Source organism: Sceloporus occidentalis, unplaced genomic scaffold (assembly GCF_023333645.1).
Source record: "Sceloporus occidentalis isolate IW3139 unplaced genomic scaffold, rSceOcc1.0.p SCAF_1, whole genome shotgun sequence".
Lineage (NCBI taxonomy): Eukaryota > Metazoa > Chordata > Lepidosauria > Squamata > Phrynosomatidae > Sceloporus > Sceloporus occidentalis.
In genome coordinates this window covers 1,032,280-1,052,745 of record NW_028316981.1, presented here as the reverse complement: position 1 = coordinate 1,052,745, position 20,466 = coordinate 1,032,280, and the positions used below count along the sequence as shown (strand labels likewise).

Sequence of the window (20,466 nt, the reverse complement as noted above, 5' to 3'; positions counted from 1 at the left end):
AGGCAGAGCAGCAGAGCCCTCCCCTGCCAGCTCCAGCCCTGGCTGTTGCGCTCATCACATTATAGGGATGCAGCAGGGCCAGGAGCCAGGCAGAATTGAAGAGGGCCTGACGGGACCAGAAACGCCCCCTAGAAAGTGGGGGAGTCACGCCTCCCACCGGGTTATGGCAACCCTAGGTGCAGTGAGAGATTTAGCCCTCCAAAGTCTCCCGTGGGGCTAATGTAGGCCCCTAGCCTTCCCCAGTTCATAGAATCATAGAATCGTAGAGTTGGAAGAGACCACTAGGGCCATCCAGTCCAACCCCCTGCCATGCAGGAAATCCAAATCAAAGCATCCCTGACAGATGGCCATCCAGCCTCTGTTTAAAGAGCTCCAAGGAAGGAGACTCTATCACCTTCCGAGGAAGTGCATTCCACTGCCGAACAGCCCTTACTGTCAGGAAGTTCCTCCTAATGTTCAGGTGGAATCTCTTTTCCTGTAGCTTGCATCCATTGTTCCGGGTCCTGTTCTCTGGAGCAGCAGAAAACAAGCTTGCTCCCTCCTCAATATGACATCCTTTCAAATATTTAAACAGGGCTATCATATCACCTCTTAACCTTCTTTTCTCCAGGCTAAACATCCCCAGCTCCCTAATAGGGCATGGTTTCCAGACCCTTCACCATTTTTGTCGCCCTCCTTTGGACACGCTCCAGTTTCTCAATGTCCTTTTTGAATTGTGGCGCCCAGAACTGGACACAATATTCTAGGTGGGGCCTGACCAAAGCAGAATATAGTGGCACTATTACTTCTCTTGATCTAGACACTATACTTCTATTGATGCAGCCTAAAATTGCATTGGCCTTTTTAGCTGCCGCATCACACTGTTCACTCATGTTCAACTTGTGGTCTACTTGGACTCCTAGATCCCTTTCACACGTAGTTTCATTCAGCCAGGTGTCACCCATCCTATATCTGTGCATTTTATTTTTCCGCCCTAAGTGCAATACCTTACATTTCTCTGTGTTGAATTTCATTTTGTTAGCTTTGGCCCAGCTTTCTAGTCTATTCAGGTCATTTTGAATCTTGATCCTGTCCTCTGGGGTATTAGCTATTCCCCCTAATTTGGTGTCATCTGCAAATTTGATAAGTATGCTCCCAATTCTGTCATCCAGGTCATTGATAAAGATGTTGAATAGCACTGGTCCCAGGACAGAGCCCTGTGGGACCCCACTGGTCACTTCTCTCCAGGATGAAAAGGAGCCATTGTTGAGCACCCTTTGGGTTCGGCCGGTCAACCAATTACAGATCCATTTAACAGTTACTTTGTCTAGCCCACATTTTACAAGCTTGTTTGCAAGAATGTCATGGGAAACCTTGTCAAAGGCCTTACTGAAATCAAGATATACTATATCCACAGCATTCCCTTCATCTACCAAGCTGGTAATTTTATCAAAGAAAGAGATCAGATTTGTCTGGCATGACTTGTTTCTCTGAAACCCATGTTGACTTTTTGTGATTATGGCATTGCCTTCTAGATGTTCACAGACTCTCTGTTTAATGATCTGCTCCAGAATCTTTCCTAGAACTGATGTCAGACTAACTGGACGATAATTGTTGGGATCCTCTTTTTTCCTCTTTTTGAAGATGGGGACAACGTTTGCCCTTCGCCAGTCTGCTGGGATCTCTCCTGTTCTCCAGGAGTTTTCAAATATGATTGCCAATGGCTCCGATATTACTTTTGCCAGTTCTTTTAATTTTGCTGAGTTTGACTTCCAGCAAATATCAGGATAGTTGAAGTCGCCCATCACTACTACATCTCTCTTTTCTGACTGTGTGGTCATCTGTTCTAGAAAGATATCATCCAATTCCTCCGTCTGACTTGGGGGTCTGTAGTAGACTCCCACCGTAACACCCTTGTTGTTTTCCTCCCCTTTGATTCTTATCCAGATGCTCTCCACCTGGCTTCCATGATTGATGTCCAGGATCTCTTCACTGGTGTAAATATCTCTGACATATAGTGCTATTCCTCCTCCTTTCCTGTTTGGCCTATTTCTCTTAATAAGGTTATACCCCTCTATTTCCACATTCCAATCATGAGACTCATCCCACCAGGTTTCAGTGATGCCTATTATATCATATTTGCTTTGTTGTACTAGGAGTTCGAGTTCATCTTGCTTATTTCCCATGCTCTGTGCATTAGTGTAGAGACATCGCAGACCATGGTTCCCTTTTACTTGCTGCCTGTGCAAGTTTTTTTGCCTCCCACTTTTGGGTCCTTGCAATGTTTGCCTTGTTTCCTCTATGTCAGTTTCACTATTTTCGCCATCCCTTTCGCCTTCCTTAATATTGTCTCCCTTCCCCTCGGAACTCAGTTTAAAGCTCTCCTGATCAAGTTCTTGAGACTGTTGGCAAAAACATTTCTTCCAACTGGCGTAAGATGCAACCCGTCTGTTGCAAGAAGTCCCTCCTCATGGAACCGCAGCCCATGATCGAAGAATCCAAATCCTTCTCGGCGGCACCATCTGCAAAGCCAGTTGTTCACATCTGCTATTTTCCTCTCCCTTCCTGGACCATGCCCTTCAACTGGCAGAAGAGACGAGATGACAACCTGTACATCCATTCCTTTCAGCTTCCTACCAAGCGCCTCGTAATCCCTTTTGATGTTCTGAATGCTGTGTCTTGCAGTATCATTAGTTCCCACGTGGACCAAAAGGAAGGGGTATTGGTCAGTAGGCTTGACCAGTCTTGTCAGCCTCTCTGTCACATCACGGATCTTTGCACCTGGAAGACAACACACCTCTCGAGACATCTTGTCAGGCCTACAAATCACTGCTTCTGTACCCCTCAGCAAGGAGTCCCCCACTACGACCACACGCCTCCTCCGAGGCTTAGGAGCGACTGTTCCCTCGGGTGGGACTCTAAGGCTCCCCTGCTCTGTCCCTGAAGTCTGTCCATGCTGCTCTTCTTCATCCTCCTTGATAAGGGAAAGAGCTTCGAATCGATTCTCTAGCTGCAAGCTCCCCGAACAATTCCTTCTTGGCTTACTTCTCTTTGTGACATTCCTCCAGCTGTCTGCCTCCTCTGTTTGGCAAGTGACCTCTTCCACCCTAGCATCTTCCTCTGCGTGGTACTCATCTAAGATGGTTAGTTCTATTGTGTCCAGGAAATCCTCTTGTTCCCTAATATGCTGAAGTGTAGCTACTCTGGACTCCAGCTGCTGCACTTTCTCCTCCAAGAGTGCTACCAACTTGCACTTGGTGCATGTGAAGTTCTCCACTTCTGTAGGCAAGAAGAGAAACATCCCACAAGAGTTGCAGGTGACTGCGGCAGATCCCTCGTTGTCCATACTGCAAAGTCTTTAGTAATAAATATAACAGTCAATCTACTGGGAATACTTCTTTAAAGGTAAGTACTGGCTGCTATCTTACACTTAAAGGGAAGGTTCTGTTTCAATATCTGATTCTAACCTGATGTCACTTGAGCAGAGTTGTTGAGTTAAAGAAAGTGAAAATTCTGGAAGTTGGTATATAAAGCTAGTCTGCTAGCTCCGCCCCCTTGTGACTCACAGATGTGACTCACAGAAGCTCCGCCCCTTCAGCAACGAGCACACGTTCTCGAGCACACGGTCTCAAAATGGCTGCCAAGCAGCTCCTCTCCTTCTCCTCTCTCTGGCCGGACTGTTCTGGAAGGCTCTGGAAGTTGGTATATAAAGCTAGTCTGCTAGCTCCGCCCCCTTGTGACTCACAGATGTGACTCACAGAAGCTCCGCCCCTTCAGCAACGAGCACACGGTCTCGAGCACATGGTCTCAAAATGGCTGCCAAGCAGCTCCTCTCCTTCTCCTCTCTCTGGCCGGACTGTTCTGGAAGGCTCTGGAAGTTGGTATATAAAGCTAGTCTGCTAGCTCTGCCCCCTTGTGACTCACAGATGTGACTCACAGAAGCTCCGCCCCTTCAGCAACGAGCACACGGTCTCAAGCACACGGTCTCAAAATGGCTGCCAAGCAGCTCCTCTCCTTCTCCTCTCTCTGGCCGGACTGTTCCATTGTCCATCTCTGCTTTAAATGTAAAGCATTTAAATACCTGATGGTATTTCATAACAGTTCCAGGATTCAGGATAGAGGATTGGTTTGCAATTGCTTCTTTCCCACCACCTTCTGACACTCATTTGGTGGGAACAAAAGGGAGGCAGGACCTTCTTGGTGGCTGCTTCCCAAATTGAAACCCCTCCCCAGAGAGACCAGCTTCGCTCCCTCCTTGTTCTTGTTCCACCGACAAGTTAAATATTCTTGTACTATCAGGCTTTTAGAAGCTGAATGGAATTCTCTTTTATCATTTTGATAGCCTTTTAGTTAATTTTAATGTTTTAAATTCTTTTAAATAACTTTTTTTTCTATGTTTTATTTACGTTGGTGTGTAGTTTTTAATGTGCATTGTTTTAAAATATCTTGTCATGCTGCCTTGTGTCCCATTATTGGCAGAAAGGCATGTCAGGGATGATGGGAGTTGTAGCTCTTCACCTCTGGCTGGAACTCACCACCTTGTTACGCACCGGCGCTGACCAGTTTTGGCCAGTGGATAAAGCTTTGCTCTAAAGCAGCAGAGTTACAGAGAATAGGCTGAAGACCCTGACAAACTCTCCAAGCCTTCTCACTCTTGCTTCCACAGAAGTCTTCCCACTTCTTCAGGATCCAGCTGGCTCTTGTATCTTCACCCAAGACACCAGACAACTCAGTAGTCTTAAATAAAAGATCTACTTTATTCTACTCTATACAGCTCCAAAACTATCCAATACAACAACAATACTCCTCACTACTGCCCACAAAATACATTGGGATTCATAGCCATTATTATAGTCATTGGAAAATACCACCCACTGTTGTCTGTTTCCACCCAGTGGGCGTGTACATCCACTCTCATTGGCTCTCTTGGTTCAACCCACAATTAATGATTTCATCATCTCACCTTGTCCACTTAACAATTCTCAGGTGTGTTCAATTATCCACTTTGCATTTCTGTCCTTGGCATTTAGGACTTGCTAATTCCATTACCTTTTACACCTGTGTGGCTTCTAATTGCTTTTGCTGAGTCATCCTGACTCTCACATACATGTTTTATTTCTTTCACTGTATATCCCATGTTGCTTTTTCCTTAACAAGGCAAGATATAAATGAATGGATAAAATGAATTAAATAATATTAATATTAATCATCATCATAATTATCAATAATCGGGCCAATAAGTGTTTCCTCAAAAGCTGGCCAAGATAGATTTCATGAGATAACTTATCTGTAAAAAACACTGCTACCTTCCTTCCTTCCTCTTTCTTCTTGCTTTCTAGCTTTCTGTCTTTCATTCATTAAGTTTATACATTGCTTTTCTCCCAGCATGAGACATAAGTTACTTTCAAACATTTAAAATAAAAAAATTAACTAAATTCTTATTTTACATTTTAAAAAATTAACAGCAATTCTCTTTAAAAAGCTCATTGTTCAAAAGATTTTCACACTTTATCTAAATTCCCGCCTTTCTCCCAGCACAGGATTTAAGGTGGCTTACAGCAGTTAAAAACAGTGTATAACTCCAAGCTATTAAAAACATATTTAAAATGGATTAAAATAAAACAAAAGCATACAGAGTCATTAAAATCTCCATCGGCTACGAGAAATTAAAAACCAAAGGCCTATCTAAATAAAAATGGTCTCTGCCTCCAATGGAAAAACAGGTGAACCTTCCTTTTTTATTTTATTTTATTAATAACAGACATCACATTACAAACATTGCAAGCATATAAACAAACATATATAAAACATTGGTTTCAACACCAAATCACAAAACAAAATAAACATACAAAATAACAACTATGTAAATCTAAAACATTATATTATATTATTTAATTCTAATATATATAGTAGCTTCCTCAAAGTAAATGCATATTTTACATTACTAATCATATCATATCTCCTAGTTATACATCTTCAAATAAAAAGTTTTTTTTACTTCTTAATTAGTTTTTTACTTCACAATTTTTTAGGTATTCCTATTTCCTTTCTGTCTTTTCCTTATCCAGATCCTTTAGCGATGCAGTCAATATATCCATCTCCATTGCTGCTTCTAATTTATTTATCCAATCTTCTTCTCTTGGAATTCTTTTCTGTTTCCAGTAACTAGCATAAACAATTCTAGCTATTGTAACCATATATAAAATAATACATCTATTTTTTCCACTTCTTTTTCTGATAATCCTGTCATATTTAATAAAAATAATAAAGGACTAAATGGTAATGTTATTCCTAACATGTTTGACATCAAAGTGTGTATTTCCCCCCAGTATTTCCCCGCTTCTGTACACTTCCACTAAAGGTGGTAAAAAGTTCCTCTTTGTTTACAGCATTTCCAACAACTACTGCTTCCATTCTTGTACATTTTGCTTAGATTATTTGGGGATATATACCAGCGATACATCATTTTAATATAATTTTCTTTATAATTTTGACAAAGTGTGAAAGAATTAGTATCTCGCCAAGATTTTTCCCATAGGTCAGTTTCTATCGTATTTTTTGTGTCCTGAGCCCATTTTATCATACAATGCTTCACACTTTTATCATCAAAGATTATAGCATCCAGTTCATTTTTCCTATCTGTAAGACCATGCTCTATTTTATCAATTTTATATCTTTCAAAAATTTGTCTAAACAGAAACCAATTCTTATTTATCTTTTTCTCATTGATAGGTTTCATTATTGAAGAATTTTTTTCTGTTGTTAACAGGTCCCTGTGTGTTAACCATTTCTGACCCTCCATTTTTGTTCTTCTATAGAAAGCTTCTTGAATAGAGACCCATGATGGTTTCTGACTATAAAATTGTTTTTTTACTGTAACCCATACTCAAGGAATGAATTTCATATAAAGTGATGGCAAAAATCTGTATTAGCTTTCATTTTGTCATACCACAAGAGGGTGTGATATCCAAACCTCATTTTTGTGCTTTCCATTTCCAACAACTTATCATTTCTTAATAATATCCATTCTTCGATCCACTGTAAACAGACCGCATAATAATACAACTTTAAATTAGGTAAACCACAACCGCCTTTTTTCTTTTCTTCTGTTAACAACTTCCAACCAATCCTAGCCCTTTTACCTTGCCAAATAAAATCTGCTAAATATTTTTGCCATTTTTCAAAACAGGACTCTTTCTTTAGAATACAGTAGTAGATTTTGAAATAAATACATGAATCTAGGCAGAATGCTCATTTTCAAAATTTCCATCCTTCCTAATAAAGAAAATTGCTTCTTTGACCATTGCACCAAATGTTTTTTCACTTCTGTGGTGATCCCTGGGGGAATTAGCCCTGTGCGTGACTATTACTCCCAGGGAGTCCCTTTTTCTTTCCTTCTAGGACCTCTTGAGGTCCTGTTTCCGCTGCCACCACTCAGTGAATTTTCCAAACAACCTTCCCCCCAAGCACACACTGAGACTTGCTAGGGATCTCTAGATTCCTTCCTTGCTAGCTTATAGCAACCAGTAGACCGAGCTTAAGACACGTGTCCAGGAGCAGAGAGAGAGACAGCAGATACTTTTAAAGAAAGATGTTTATTTCAAAGAAATAGATTAGGATAGGAAGGTATCATTCATGCAACGCCTCCTTGCCTTGCAGGTATAGAAGCATAGTTACAAAGATGTTCATTTCAGGCAAGCTATTTTGATAAACATAATAAAGGCCTAGATCAGGGGTCGGCAACCTACGGCCCGCGGGCCGGATCCGGCCCACGGGCACTGTAGGAGCGGCCCCAGAGGATGGAAGCTCCACCCCTGGCATGCGGCCCCGCCCCCGGAGGGTGGAAGCTCCACCCCACTTCGGCCCCCCAGTTGTCTGAGGGACAGCAACCCGGCCCCCGGCTCAAAAAGGTTGCCTACCCCTGGCCTAGATGCACTAACACCTTCCCTAGCTACTCACACAGTGATGGGATTTGCAGTCCGTGTTGAGTTCTTGGGTGCAGAGAGCTGGCTCCTTGCCAACTCCACCTGCATTCCTGAGCCTGTTCCTCACAGACCCAGAGAACAAAGAAACATCTGGTTCCCCCAAGAGAAGGGAGGGAGAGACAAAGAACCACATGGCCGCAAAGGGCCTTTTAAAGATTTCCCATAGAATGTTCTTGAATCTCGCGGTCCTACTCTCTGATTGGTCAGTTAGACCTTACATCAGCGATGATGTCACAGCTCATTAGCATGTGATGTCAGCTCTCATTAGCATGTACCTCCCCCTAGATTAACCCTTTGTGGTTCAGGGGAAGTCCCTAAATGACAGGAGGGCCCAGTCATTACAACTCCCCTCCATAGTTTCTCATAATTATTGTCATATAAGTCAATATTTCTTTTTGTAAGGTATATTTCCAGGTATTTAGCCTTTTTTTTCTATTTTAAATCCTGAGATTTTAGCAAGTTCTTGATCTTCCACTTCCGTCATATTTTTAGTTAAAATTGAGGTTTTATTAACATTAATTTTTTAAGCCTGAGACATTTCCATAATCTTGAATCACCTTTGTCAGATGTTCTATAGATTTTCTTGGGTCTTCCAGAAAAAATATTAAATCGTCTGCAAACGCTTTACGTTTAATGTTGAACTTATTGATTCGTGCACCATCTATCCCGCCATCACTTCTTATCTTATTGTTAAGTACCTCTAACACCAAAATAAATAGCATGGGTGACAATGGGCACCTGTCTAGTTCCTCTTTCAATTGAAATACACTCCGTTATTTCTTGGTTAATAAGGATCTGAGCTTTTTGCTCTTTATAGATTGCAGATATCCATTTTATAAATATTTCTCCCATCTCCATCTTTTTAAGTATTTCTAACATAAAGATCCAATCCACTCTGTCAAATGCTTTGTCAGCATCAACCATAATCATAGCAAACTTACGCTCATTATGTTGTTCATAATACTCTGTTAAATTCAACACTGTCCTAATATTGTCTTTTATTTGTCTACCTGGTATAAAACCATTTTGATCATCTTTTATTATTGGACTTGCGAATGTCTTTAATCTGTTTGCTAAGATTTTATAATCCGTATTAGTCTAAAATTTCTAGTCTCTTTTTTTCACAGCCTTCCATGGGCAGGCTGCCAATATTTCAAGCATGGCTTGTTTTACAAAGGATGGATTGTCACTGAAGAGCAGCTAGGACCAGGCTAGTGTTGGTTTTAGGTAGGGTTGCCATATCCCGCCTGGGGGCGGGACTTTCCCAGTTTGGGGTGGGGCCACACGGTCCTGCCCCCGTTTGGCCCAACCCCCGGTATTCCCCCCCAGCGAGGCCCTGGAAGCAGCTCCACCCCTCCCCATGGCTGTGTGCACCCTTCCCGCCTCCCTGCATGGCACAGCCTAGAGAGCAGGTCTTCAGGACACCTGCCACTCAGAGCTTTTGCCCACCCACGTTGGTATATATGCCCTGCAAGATGCATTACTTTCCAGGTTACAGTGAGAGAAAAAAAGGCCATAAATGGTTCCTGTTTCACTGGGAGTCTAAATGCCTCATCTTTTAAATGTCTACCGCGTCAGTATTCTTGTAATTCTTTATCACAGGATCGTTTTTGAGTCCCTAAACACCTTTACTTGTAATATGCAAATTTCTCCCGAAGCTGACCAATGAGAAAGAAGCAATCAGCCCTCCACTTGGGTTGGTTTTCAATGGCTTGGTGAAGGAAGAAATTTTGCCTTGCTTGTAAATAGGGGTAGCTTTAGGGTAGCAAAAGGCTGCAGAAATAGTTTGACCCCCCCCCCCCCTTAAACATCCATGTCTCAGTGCTATGGGATTCTGGGAATCATAGTTTCTTGTGGCACCAGAGCTCTCTTGACAAAAGGAGGCTGAATGGTCCACAGAGCTACAGTTCCCAGGATTCCATAGCCTTGAGGAGGAGGAGGAGGAAGGGTGCCTTGAAGGGCAGAATTGGGGCAGAGGAGGAGGAGTAGGAAAGCTGAGTCAGTGGCCATTAGGTCTGTCTTGGATTTTTGGGGTTTTTAAATTATTTTTAAAAACATAAAATACTTATTTTATTTTATTTTATTAATTTCATTATTGCTTTTTATTTTTTTATTTTATTAATTTTTATTATTGCTTGTTTTATTTTATTTTATTAATTTTTATTATTGCTTGTCTTTATTTTGTTTCATTAATTTTTATTATTGCTTGTTTTATTTTATTTCATTAATTTTTATTATTGCTTGTTTTTTATTTTATTACATTAATTTTTATTATTAAGTATATACACCCCTGCCTTGTTTTTTTTCCATTATTTTTTATTATTAAATATATGCAAGTGCATTTTCTGTGTATTTATGGCGCTTTGAATGCTAAGAAGTCTGCCTTTCCTGGACAATTATAATGATGATGATGATGATGGTGGTGGTGGTGGTGGTGATATTGATATCAACAAGCCTCTGAGGCACGGCCAATGTAACTTGCTGTGATTTTTACAAACTCATGCGCAGTGAAGGAAAAACCACAGTCCCTTGCCCAAGTACACACTTCTGAGAAGTACAGTTGAACCCGAGGACAAGTACATTTCTGCCTTCTGTCTAGGAATAATGCCAAAATGTCCTCCATTTTGATCATGCCTAAAAAACATGCATTTATATTAACATTTTAAAAAAAAACCTCAATTTTTTTGCACATCCTCCATTTTTAAAAAATGTGTCCTACATTTGAAAATGTTGCCCTACATTTGTCCTACATTTGTCCCGGTTTGGAGGTCCTGACTTATGGCAACCCTAGTTTTAGGCCACCATTTCCTCTCAATCTGACCAGGGACTTGTTTTAACTGGGGACTGATTCCAAGGAATCACACCAGGCAAGGAACACTTTCTCAGTTAGGCCAGTCTTTCCTTCTTCTCCTAGGACTTTATCTCATGCATGGCAAAATGTGGTCGAAACGTTATCCAAACTCTGCGGAAGCATCAGGGTCTGATAATGCCTGGTGCTTCTAAAGTGTAATTGAGGTTTCCCATTATGGAATCATTCGTGGGGAAGTCATTTTCTGAAAATGGCTCCTCCTGGCTTCCCCGTGAATGATTCCTGCATGGCAGGGGATTGGACTGGATGGCCCTTGTGGTCTCTTCCAACTCTATGATTCTATGATTCTATGATTCCATGACAATTCCATATTAGAAAGCCTCAATTGCAGTTTAGAAGCGCCAGGCATTATCACATCCCTGGTGCTTCCACAGCGTTTGGATGATGTTTCGACCCTGCTTGTGATAGGACTAGTCTTGCGATGGTGGGGAGCTGTCTCCCACTTGTCATAAACATGTGGAAATGGATGCCACTATTGTATGAGGAAAGCTACAGATATCATTTGAAATTCTTGGCAGAGGTAGCAGCATATTTGGAAGTTAATATAAATGTCAGCATTGTTGTAACCAATGGAACTTTTAATACCTCTTTCAAAGGAGACTCTTGGTTTGCATCTGTGATTTCCCCCCCATTCATCTCCTGACAGGATCTCCTTTTTCTTTTTCAATTAGATAACAATGAGAATTTTAGAGAATCACCGATAGTGTCACAGAAAACAAGAAAACCCATGATGAGGGGGAAAGAGTGTGAAAATGAAAAGGGACCAAGACAGCAAAACCAGCCAAAGCATGAAGGGAAGAAATCCCTTATTTCTCAGGGAGCTACTATGCATGAATCCCTGCCCTCATTGTCAAATCATGAAGAAGAAATCATAAAGTGTCCTATGAGTGAGAAAATATTAAAATGTGAATCATCCTTAAATATGGAGATCAGAATTCACACTGAGGAGAAACCATATCAATGCAAGGAATGTGGAAAGAATTTTATGAGAAGCAGTTACATTACTTTGCATAATGGAATACACACAGAGGAGAACCCTTATAAATGTAAGGAATGCGAAAAGAGCTTAATTGAGGCTGGAGCACATACAACATATCAGGGAACTCACACAGAGGAGAAGTCATACAAATGCCTGGAATGCGGAAAGAGCTTCAGTCAGCGTGGAAATCTAAATTCACATCAAAGAACACACACAGGGGAGAAACCATTTAAATGCATAGAATGTGGGAAGAGCTTCTGTCAACGTGGAAATCTAAATTCACATCAAAGAACCCACACAGGAGAGAAACCCTATATGTGCATGGAATGTGGAAAGTACTTCGGTCACCAGGGAAGTTTAAATTTACATCAAAGAATCCACACAGGAGAAAAACCATACAGATGCATGGAATGTGGGAAAAGCTTCATTAGAAGTGGACATCTACTTTTACATCAAAGAACGCACACAGGAGAGAAACCATATAGATGCATGGAATGTGGGAAGACCTTCAGTGATACTGGCAACCTATATTCACATCAAAGAACACACACAGGGGAGAAACCATACAAATGTGTGGATTGTGGGAAAAGCTTCAGTCAGCGTGGAAGTCTGAATTCACATCGAAGAGCCCACACAGGAGAGAAACCGTATAAATGCCTGCAATGTGGGAAAAACTTCTCTCATCTTCAGGGACTACATTCACATCGAAGATCTCACACAGGAGAGAAACCATATACGTGCATGAAATGTGGAAAGAATTTCAGGGAGAGCAGACTATTACACTTACATCAAAGAACCCACACGGGAGAGAAACCACATGAATGCTTAGAATGTGGAAAGACCTTCAGGCAGTATGCACATCTGCATTCGCACCAGAGGACCCACACAGGAGAGAAACCACATGAATGCACAGAATGTGGAAAGACCTTCAGACAGCGTGGACACCTACATTCACATCAAAGAACCCACACAGGGGAGAAACCATTTAAATGCCTGGAATGTGGGAAGAAGTACAGTGAAAATGGAAAACTACATTTACATCAAAGAACCCACACAGGAGAGAAACCATATGCATGTCTGCAATGTGGAAAGCGCTTCAGTGAGAGTGGGATGCTTCACATCCATCAAAGAACCCACACAGGGGAGAAACCCCATAAATGCATAGAATGTGGAAAGACTTTCAGACAGCGTGGACATCTACATTCACATCAAAGAATTCACACAGGAGAGAAACCACATAAATGTATAGACTGTGGAAAGAGCTTCAGTCAGAAAGGACATCTACATTCACATCAAAGAACCCATACAGGCGAGAAACCATTTAAATGCTTGGAATGTGGAAAGCACTTCAGTGAGAATGGAAAACTACAATTACATCAAAGAACGCATACAGGAGAGAAACCGTATACATGTATGGAATGTGGAAAGAGCTTCAGTGCAAATGCAACACTTCACTTACATCAAAGAATTCACACAGGGGATAAACCACATAAATGCATGGAATGTGGAAAGACCTTCAGACAACGTGGACATCTACATTCACATCGAAGAACCCACGCAGGTGAGAAATTGTATAAATGCACGGAATGCGGAAAAAACTTCTCTCATCATCAGGGTCTACGTTCACATCAAAGAACCCACACAGGGGAGAATACATACATATACATGTGTGGGATGTGGAAAGAGCTTCAGACAGAGTGGACAGCTACATTCACATCAGAGAATCCACACATGAGAGAAACTACGTAAATGGATGGCATATAAAAAAGATTTATGAGGAGCGATAATTTTAATTCACTTCAAATAACCCACATAGTTGAAACCACATAAATGTATTGTCTGTGAAAGCATAAAATGCACAAAATGTGGAAAGAGGTCAGAACACAAAAGAACTTATAAAAGCAAATGAATAAGTGGAATCATAGAATCATCGAGTTGGAAGAGGCTGCAAGGGCCATCCAGTCCAACCCCCTGCCATGCAGGAAATCCAATGTGGAAAGAGCTTCTGTAATGGCCACACACATCAAAGAACCCACAGGGGGAGAAACTGTACAAAATCATGAAATGTAGAAAGTACTTTAGGGATGGCTGAGTATTCACTGAACACCCAGATGCCCTATTAATTTCTAACCTATGGAACTATGTAAATATTTAATTTAGTAATATGCAAAATATGGCAACAATATTCAGTAAGAGAATATTGTTAGATGAAGAAACTTGATTCAACATTCACTGTATTTGGGAAAGCCAAATTTCTGTGCTAGTGGGAAGTTTGACATCGCCCAAGAGAACAGTCTTATCTTTTATCCAACTGAAGGATTTGGATAGAATGATCTGAATCTTGTTCATAATTTTGGGGAGATCTCACTACATTCAGTGATGGGTCTGAGGTACAAAGATTTTTTAAAGGCTTCCCTGTAGAAGCGTGAATGCTTGAGGTTTCTCATCCATGGGTTTGCATGTATTGTGTGGCATTCCAGCAACGATAACGCTGCTGGGGTTAAAATGTACTCTGTGTTTAGTGGATTCAGGTTGGGCCAAGAAGAACATGTGTGGAATTAGTTATACTTCTTTGTCTGAAGATTGGATGAGCACCTCCTGTTCCTTTGTCCAAAGTCATATCAAGAAGTTTAATTAATCAAGATGTTAAAATTCTGCAGCACTCCACTTCTAACTTTGCTGGATGGGTTGGAACTGCTGGTGAGCCCTCTTAGGGTTAGATCCAGCCACACATCCACTGGACAGTAGCATTGTTTAATGTTGGACATGAGATAGAGCCCTATGGCACCCCATACATTATTCTTCTACAGCTGGACAGTTAACCATTGGTGAGGACTTTTGGAGTTCATTCTAACAGCCATTGAAGGGATTTTCAAGTGGCCTTTTATTTTTTGCAAGGAAGAAGACGTTTGTGGGAGTTTCAGACTGACTTAGCAATAGCTCTTGAATAATAGATTGGAGGAGGAACATACATGATGCAAGTAGGGCAACAAGCTTCTTGCCTTAGGAGCTTCTAGGTAAGGAAGCAAGAAGTATCTTGCTTTTGTCCAAACATTTTCATCCTTTCTTCCTTACCGTTGATGCCTGGGCTGCTTTGCGTTTTATTGGGAAAAGGCAAAGATAATAGGAAAAGCAGAAGACTGTATTATAAGTAACTCAAAGAAGCCATGGAGGCTGCCTTGAGTTTGCAGAACCTGAGTGTGGCTGCCAATAAGAGGGTTTTTGGAGACTTCTCATTCACAGGGTCACCATAAGGAAAGAATAACTGAAAGCACACTGACTTCACCAACTGAGGTCTACCTCAGTGGTAGAATTCAAAGACATAGCTGTATTAGTCTGAAAAACCAAACTCTACACATCTGAGGAAGTAGACTCAAGTCTACAAAAGCTCATGCCACCAGCTAGTCTCAAGGGTGCTACAAAATCCCTTTGGTCTACCTACGGTTGAGGATGATAGCAATCACAGTGGTGGTTGTCCTCATATGCTGCTCCTTGGCTTTCCATTAGGGCACTGGGTTTGCCACTCTTTAAAAATGTAGCTTCCAACATTTCAGAAATGAAAACCTGGACACATGCCTTTAACCCTCCTCTTCTCTCCATTGGTGAGTTCATTACAACTACCTTTGTGTTTTGAACTTCACTTGCAGCACTGAAGTAAGCTGAGGACAAAGTGAAAGTAGGAAAAAGAGAGTGAAACGGACGCTTTAAAAGCAGCAATTAGTGTTATTATTAGTAGTATTGTATTAGAATCAGTATTAGTATTATATGGAAGAAAATGTCCAACATTGGTGAGGATGTGGGGAAGAAGGAAAAGCTATGCCCTCTCTCTTCTCCTTCCCTTTCCTCCTGGCATACCTCCATTAACAAAGGCATCTGACTAAGGCCTAGAACAGAAGGGCCAAAAGGAGCAGCTGGAGACCATTCTGGCTGCAATTGCGCTGAGACTGTTTAGTTTTGATGTCAGGTTGCAGCAGCATATCTGCAGCAAACAATACAATAAAGGTTAAGCTGGAAAAGAAAAGAATGGGGTGCTATTCTATCCATGTGTTTGCTTACACTAGGCAAGGCAAGGCAAGTCTCAGCTGTTTCTAGAATGCTTTACTGATCATGCGTGAACAGCAAAACAGAGAGAAAGCGGGGAAGCAGGTAAACCTTCCTCACCAGCTCCCACTAACAGACAAAGAAAATCATTTAAAAATCTAGATGGAAATCAAAGGAAAAGTGAAAGCTGGTGAAAGATAAATCTGTCCTTGGATACATTTTGAAAGAAACCTTGAAATGATCTCTGGAAGGTTCAAAGTTTTGGTTTACTTTTGAAAAGCTTACCTTTTCAAAACCTGGGAATGGAGTCACATTTCCCCTGAAGGACTCTGTCCGCAGCTTGGGGCTGCTCCTCGACTCCTCGCTTCAGCTGACAGCGCAGGGGGACGCGACAGGCAGGAGCACCTGTTTTCAGCTTCGGCTGATACGCCCCTTCTTGGAAGCAGGAGACCTTGAGACAGTAGTCCATGCGCTGGTAACCTCTCAATTGGATTTCTGTAATGCGCTCTACATGGGGCTACTCTCATGACAAGTTCAGAAACTCCAACTGGTACAAAACATGGCAGCCAGACTGATCTTTTACTTCTCATAATGATCATATAACATCGGTTCTGAAGTCCCTCCACTGGCTGCCAATTAGTTTCCGGGCAAAGTACAAGTTGTTGGCGATTACCTTTAAAGCTCCACATGGCTTGGGACCAAAATACTTAAGGGAACACATTCTTCCATACTGTCCATCCTGCACACTGAGGTCCTCAGGGAAGAATTTACTTCAGCCTAAAAAATCCAGGCTGACTTCATGTAAGACCTAGCACTTTCACAAGAATCCACACAGCAACATGCATAAAGCAGTGAAGTTTATTGGAATACAAGTGATGTAGCTGGACAGACTTTTTTGTCAGGAATTAAGATGCATAGGTATAAATGGGTTATATAGTCCCATGAGAAGACCCACCCCCATAAAGAAATAAAGGTGGGATACAAACCGCCGCTTTGCGGCGTTCCCCCATCGGCGCCATTTGCTCCGTGCGGGACCTGCAGCAGCCAAACCGCGCGGCTCCCGTGCGGAGCAAAAAAGAAGCTCCATTTCGGAGCTTCTTTTTGAGGCGCACTGATGATGTCATGAGGCGCCGCTGGCGCATTCGCGATGTCATAGGCACCGCGACACGTCTGGACACTATGCGTCCAGTACGTAAAGATGGCAGCGCCCATGTGGAAGGGGCGCCGCCATCTTGTACGTATACAATATGTACTATATGGCGGTGTGTATCCCGCCAAAGTTAGTTAATTGGATCAGTCTTTCCCGCACAATGAGAAATCGCCTCCCCAATGACGTAGTGTCCTCTCATCCGGGATCTCTGGCCAGTTCCCAAAACAATTAAGTTCTCACCAGACGTTATCTCCTCCTCGCACCTGTGGCCTTGAAGCACGGCCAACTTTTACCACCAGACTAAGCAATAAGAACCTTAAAACCTAGAAACAAATTTGTATATCCCATCATCCCACAACCCAACATACATGGCAGCACTTAAAATATAACTCATAGAACATCATGAACATATTACTATAGCAGCTTATAATTGATTAGCATTAACACTTAAAGTTTAACTCCCCCTCCCAACACAGGAGCAGTCTCTGCCTGGCTGGGCTGGGTAACTCCTTCACAATGTAACATTCCAATCCTACTAAGCAAGCGCAGAAGCTAGGCATCTATCTATCACCTTCTAGCACATTCTAACTAACCAATACATATCAACCCAATTATATCCTTATTTAAATAATATCTAACAAACCCCTAAACTAATAATCCCTTTGGCAGAATCCCCAAATGAATAATATATATATGAATGCTGGGGCGTTCTGACACTTCAGTTACGCAGAGCCTTCTTTACTGCTGCTCCAAAGCTATGGAATGACCATAGCCACATTTCCACCCTTGCAGCCTTTAAGAAGGCCCTTAAGACGGGTCTCTTCCGGCAGGCCTTCCCAACTTAGCTTTCCCTCCCTGAATATGAATATGAATACATGTATGTGACCGTTAATTGTGCGTCTCTCTGTCCATCAAATTTCCCCCCAGTTTTAGCCATTATATTTTAATGTTTTATAATTTATATTGTTTATTAATATTGTTTGTTTTAGCATGGGGATGGGGGGTTGGGAAAGGGATTATTTTGAATCTCTTTGCATTTTTAATTGTATTTTTTACTGTTGTAATCCATCCAGATTCCCTGTGATTGGGCAGGATATAAATAAATCTATTATTATTATTATTATTATTATTATTATTATTATTATTATTATTGGGTGGTCTCCTTTCTTATTTGTTTTGGATAAAAAGTTTGCTGGAACATGTTGGCCTGCTCTCCTTTTTAGTGATGTAGGGACCTCTCCCTATTCTTTCCATGTTATTTCTACTTCTAGGTTCACATTTTCTGTTAAAGTCATGCCCAGAAATACAGTGGGCCCTTGTTATACGCTGGGTTTGGTTCCAAGATCCCCCGTGGATAACAAAATCTGTGGATGCTCAAGTCTCATTAAATATAGTGACATAGCAAAATGGTGTCCCTTATAGAAAATGGAAAATCAAGGTTTGATATTTGAAATTTATACTTTTTTTGAACAAACCATGTATGCTTGAATCCAGGTTAAAAAAAAATCTGTGTATAAGAAGAGCTGACTGTACATCTGTTATGTTAATTGAGCTGTAACTGTATATGTGACGACCTATTCCTGTGTTTAATATACAGTAGCGTGTTTTTGTGTTTTGAAACTCAGGCCAAGCAGTTTTTCGAACAATAATAAAAGTTTATTATCAAACAGAACTGTAAAATGTATAATAAAGTTGTTATAGTAGGCTTTCTTTGTTATTTAGCTACATTCGTACTCTTGTAATCGTAATCCTGTTACTAACTCAGCCACTCAGGCTCTTAAATCCCGCAGGATATCAAGGAACCCAACCTTCTTCTTTGAGTGTTGTTTATTCTGTCTCTCTCTCTTTCAGACTCCAAACATATTAAGATCCCTTTTCTGGACCTAACAAACCCTAACTGGCTGTTCCCTCTGGAACTACTGAAACTCTGTCCTCACTGGGACTCAGCAGTTCCCAACCCACAAAAGGCTCCCAGCTGTCAGCCAACTGCCCTTTGACTCCCAGTTCAGAATTTTTTAAACTTAAGCAACCCTTAATGTCACTATTTTATACAAGGGATGCTATTTTACTATGCTGTTGTATTTTACAGGATTTGAGCTTCCATGGATTTTGGTATCTGTGGTGGATCCTGGAACCAAATCCCCAGTGGATCCCAAGGGCCCATGGTACAAACCAAGAGAAGAAAAGAAAATAACAAAAAGAAAGAAATCTATCATTCTAGCAATACAGATCTAACTAAATAATCCTATTAGAATAGCTGACAGCCACACAGACTGGCTATTATTACATCACTAGATCTATTACTGCTCAGTAAGTCCATAATGATGCTAAGAAATGCATAAACAGATTTTGAAGCTAGAGATGGATGATGAACCTGTAAAAGAGGACTTGATAAGGTGGGCCCAAAATTTGGAGCATCATGTGCAAGTGGATGTATGGGGGGAATTGTGGCTCAAAGATATAAAAATTACTTTGTGCGGAAATTGAAAAGAAAAGCTGTAGAAGAAGATGTACAGGGTGTACTTAATCCCAAACAAGTTGTTGCAAATATTTAACCAGTGTTGGGATATCAACTGTCATCTTCCAGCCTGAGAGGGACCCAGCTCCACCAGGGATAGCCTGAAGGAAGAGACTCAGGTCATATGGAAGAGGGAGCATATTGTTTTCTGCTGCTGCTCCAGAGACTAGGACCCAGAACAATGGATGCAAGCTCCAGGAAAAGAGATTCCACCTCAACATTAGGAGGGACTTCCTGACAGTAAGGGCTGTTTGACAGTGGAACATACTCCTTCCTCGGAGGGTGATAGAGTCTCCTTCTTTGGAGGTCTTTAAGCAGAGGTTGGATGGCCATCTGTCGGGGATGCTTTGACTGAGAGTTCCTGCATGGCAGAGGGTTGGACTGGATGGCCCTTGTGGTCTCTTCCAACTCTATGATGAATAGTTTCCCATAGAGAATCATTGGAGAATACTTGCCCATAGGGATGCAGGGTCAAGCCTTCAATGTTTCCCTATGGGCATGTATTCTGCAATGATTCTCTATGGGCAAGTATGGTTTCTCTATGGACAAGGTCTATCCTGAAGAAACAGAGCCCTCCCTCCAGTCATCTCTCCTCAGAGGAGACTTGATCCCCTTCCCCATCACTATTCCCTCCTCCTTTTTTGTCATGTCTTTTAAGATTGTAAACCTGAGGGCAGGGAACTGTCTGAATAACTATCTGTAAGCCGCTTTGGCAGCCTTTAGGGCTGAAAAGTGGGGTATAAAATACCATAAATGTGATTTCCCTATGGACAAGTACTGTCATTTGTTTTAGTATGTCCTGATTTCTTCTCTGGAATGGGGTTGGACTAGATGGCCCTGGGATCTTGCCCAATGTTGTAGCTCTATGGTTCTGTGAGCCACAGCCCAACAAGACAAAGTGGTCCCTTGTTGGAGAAGGACAAGAAAAGTGTGCGTGGAAGAATG

General features: G+C 41.6%; 1 protein-coding gene across 2 annotated transcripts in view; it reads left to right on the top strand.

The window, feature by feature from the left end:
* LOC149320312 (uncharacterized) overlaps positions 1–20,466 on the top strand; it is a 67,446-nt gene that overhangs the window by 9,034 nt on the left and 37,946 nt on the right. Inside the window, exon 4 of one of the 2 annotated variants that reach the window (XM_089500905.1) lies at positions 11,505–13,633. The exons of the other annotated variant lie outside the window; for it this stretch is intronic. Coding sequence (XP_089357031.1) covers positions 11,505–13,561 — 2,057 coding nt within the window. The 3' untranslated portion in view covers positions 13,562–13,633. Of the gene's footprint in view, positions 1–11,504; positions 13,634–20,466 lie in introns of those variants that run through there. 2 annotated transcript variants of the gene reach the window in all.